Source organism: Austrofundulus limnaeus, unplaced genomic scaffold (assembly GCF_001266775.1).
Source record: "Austrofundulus limnaeus strain Quisiro unplaced genomic scaffold, Austrofundulus_limnaeus-1.0 Scaffold250, whole genome shotgun sequence".
Taxonomy (NCBI): domain Eukaryota; kingdom Metazoa; phylum Chordata; class Actinopteri; order Cyprinodontiformes; family Rivulidae; genus Austrofundulus; species Austrofundulus limnaeus.
In genome coordinates this window covers 739,293-741,888 of record NW_013952652.1, presented here as the reverse complement: position 1 = coordinate 741,888, position 2,596 = coordinate 739,293, and the positions used below count along the sequence as shown (strand labels likewise).

The 2,596-nt window shown below is 39.4% G+C and overlaps 1 protein-coding gene across 2 annotated transcripts in view; it reads right to left on the bottom strand.

Annotated features, from left to right (window-relative positions):
• The window catches only part of tgs1 (trimethylguanosine synthase 1), a 22,760-nt gene that overhangs the window by 7,432 nt on the left and 12,732 nt on the right, over nt 1-2,596 (bottom strand). For both annotated transcript variants that reach the window (XM_014020381.1, XM_014020382.1), the window contains exons 8-9: nt 2,141-2,270; nt 1,351-1,437 (exon numbers count right to left, since the gene is read on the bottom strand). In XM_014020381.1, the coding sequence (XP_013875835.1) occupies nt 1,351-1,437; nt 2,141-2,270 (217 nt within the window). The remainder of the gene's footprint in view (nt 1-1,350; nt 1,438-2,140; nt 2,271-2,596) is intronic.

Genomic DNA, 2,596 nt, shown 5'->3' with positions numbered 1-2,596 from the left:
GTTTAGGCTAGGTTTAGGGTCAAATGGTGATAAAAATACTGGTAAATGAATGAAAGTCAATGCCAAGTCCCCATGAGGATAGAAGAACAAACGTGTCTGTGTGTGTGTGAGGAGGGGACAGTCAGAGGAGACAAGCAGAGCGCTGCGGGGGAGGAAATCAGACAAACAGTTCAGAGTTTTCCTCATGAGTTGTTGGGACAGCTACAGGTTTTTTGGGTGTTTTGTTAAAACACAGATGGTGCGTTTAAGTTTCCTGTTATTTTTGGGAGCTACAGGTAAAGTCTTGACGAGTTTGTCGCGGGTCTGGGGGAGTTTCAGCCCCCACCCCTTCTCCTCCTCTCTCTCTCTCTCTGTGTCTCCCCGCAGCAAATTTCAGGCTCTGTAAATGCTCCGACACTGCAGCAGCCGCGTTCTGCTCTGAAATGTTTCTTTAGTTTGTTATTGCTACGAGCTCTCATGCTAAAGTGAGAGTTCACTCCTCCCACACTAAGAAAACAGCAGGGGAGGAGTCAGCTGAGCTCCTGTGCAGCGGAGCACAGAGAGGGARAGAGACGAAGTAAACAAACAAGCAGGAAAATGAAACTTATCGTCCTTATTTTTTTTTACCAACCTCAAAATAACTTATCGTGCAATTAATTGATTTATTGACTATCGCGACAGGCCTAAATGGAGTAACTTTTAGGATCAATATGGTCAACAACCGCTCAACATTACTATTGTATTTTTCTGTGGATTCTCAGTCATCCAGGACATGGAAAATTAAAAGAAAAAAAACTAGAAGCAACTGGATTTCTGTTCTGTAGCTGAAGACGTGTTGAGCTACAGGATTTACACTGGACTAACTCGAGGTTAGTGTCTTTATCGATCACCCCCACCTCTCTCATGTAAAACAACATGAACGTTCAGACTTCAGTCGCTTTGAAAAACATCAGATACGTATCAGATTCATACTAAAAAGACCTGGGTCAGATTTGAAATAACAAAAAATCGTATTTGTCATGTTCAGACTGTCATGACAAAATCCAACGTCATCTCCTGATGTGAAGTTTATGCAACGCAAGTTAAAATTGCATGTACAAATAAAATGAAGTGGTTGTTCTACATTGTTCTAAAATAAAAGCATTGCATAGTCATAGTGTGTTTTTGGTTCTATTCTCATAGAAAGTATAGATAAAAGAAATTAAATAAGTCAATACTGGATCAATAAGCAATATCCATTAGAGTAGTACGGACAAAATGTTAACAACAAATCCCTCTAGGTTGGATCTGCATCCCGAGTCCTTTCCTCCTCAGAGTACACCAGACTTTAAACTCACATAAAAAACAAAGAAAGAAATTGATATGACTTACTGTGGGTGCAGGTTGTGTTTAAGACCCAGTTTAGTCCAAACTGACCCAGGTGTAGGCTGTGGACTCTCTTCCACATCCAGCTCATGCCTGCAAGTACACAATACTGTTTCAGAAAACATTCGGTTTCCTCACACACAGGAACAAAGAGTGGATTTATTAAAGAAATGTGTGTGTCTGGATTTTTGGCACTAACATTTGTCCAGATTATAAATGTAAAGGAGAAACAAAATGTTTGAGACGGGACAAAATGAGCTCCTGGGTCCAGGAGATGAGACACGAAGGGATTTTCAGAATAAAGGTTTTGCCTTGTGTTTGATATGTCGAGTCTGTTAGAGCAGTGACATGTGACCTTCTGAAGAGTCCGGCTCAGTTTCAGAGCACACAAATTTAAAGACCAACCTTTTTATTATTTTATGTTAAAAACATATTAATTTGTCATGTTTTTCAAATGTCTTACAGCAAAATAATCACACATAAAACTATCTCAACTCAAAACATCTCATCAATCAAACTGACTTCGTGATTATTTTTTATTTAAAAAACTTATTTCTTATGTTTTCCTTTTAAACCATTTTTTGCTTCTATTGAAAACATTTTACCAGAGCCCATCAAAACAGCTCAAATATCTCTCAATGAATGTTGTGTATGTGTGTAATATTTCTCAATGAACTGTATTGTTGTGTCTCAGCAGGACTAACCTGTTTATTAAGGAAATGAAATGACTGCATGTTGGTGTGAAGTACTGTTATATTTGAACAGCCAGAACAGCCTGTGTATATGTACAACTCACCTGCTTTTGACTTTAAAACAACCTTTTGGTGGTTTATCATCATCTTCATCATCGTCATCACTGTCCCGCTCTAAGGTTCTGGTCTTTGAGCTGCACTGCTGGGCAGGAAGGTGAGCAGCCTGCTGAGAATCTGAGTGAAGTCAAATAAAAGTTACTTTTGGTTTAGAGTTGCTTTGATAACAGCTGTGCTCTTAGGAACTAGGGGTGTAAGAAAATATCGATACACTGAAATATCGTGATATTTCATTTCCCGATACTGTATCGATATTCTAAAGCCCTGTATCGATTTTTTTATTAAGCTTTAAAATGTCAACTTTCCTGCCAGCCGTTCATTTTTATGTTGTAGTTCAGCCTCTGACCACTAGTTGGCAGCAGTGAGCCAGCCATTTGGCTCCTCTTGTTACGGCCGGCTCAGTGCCCGCAACATAAATGAGAACACGACACAAGAGGAAATGG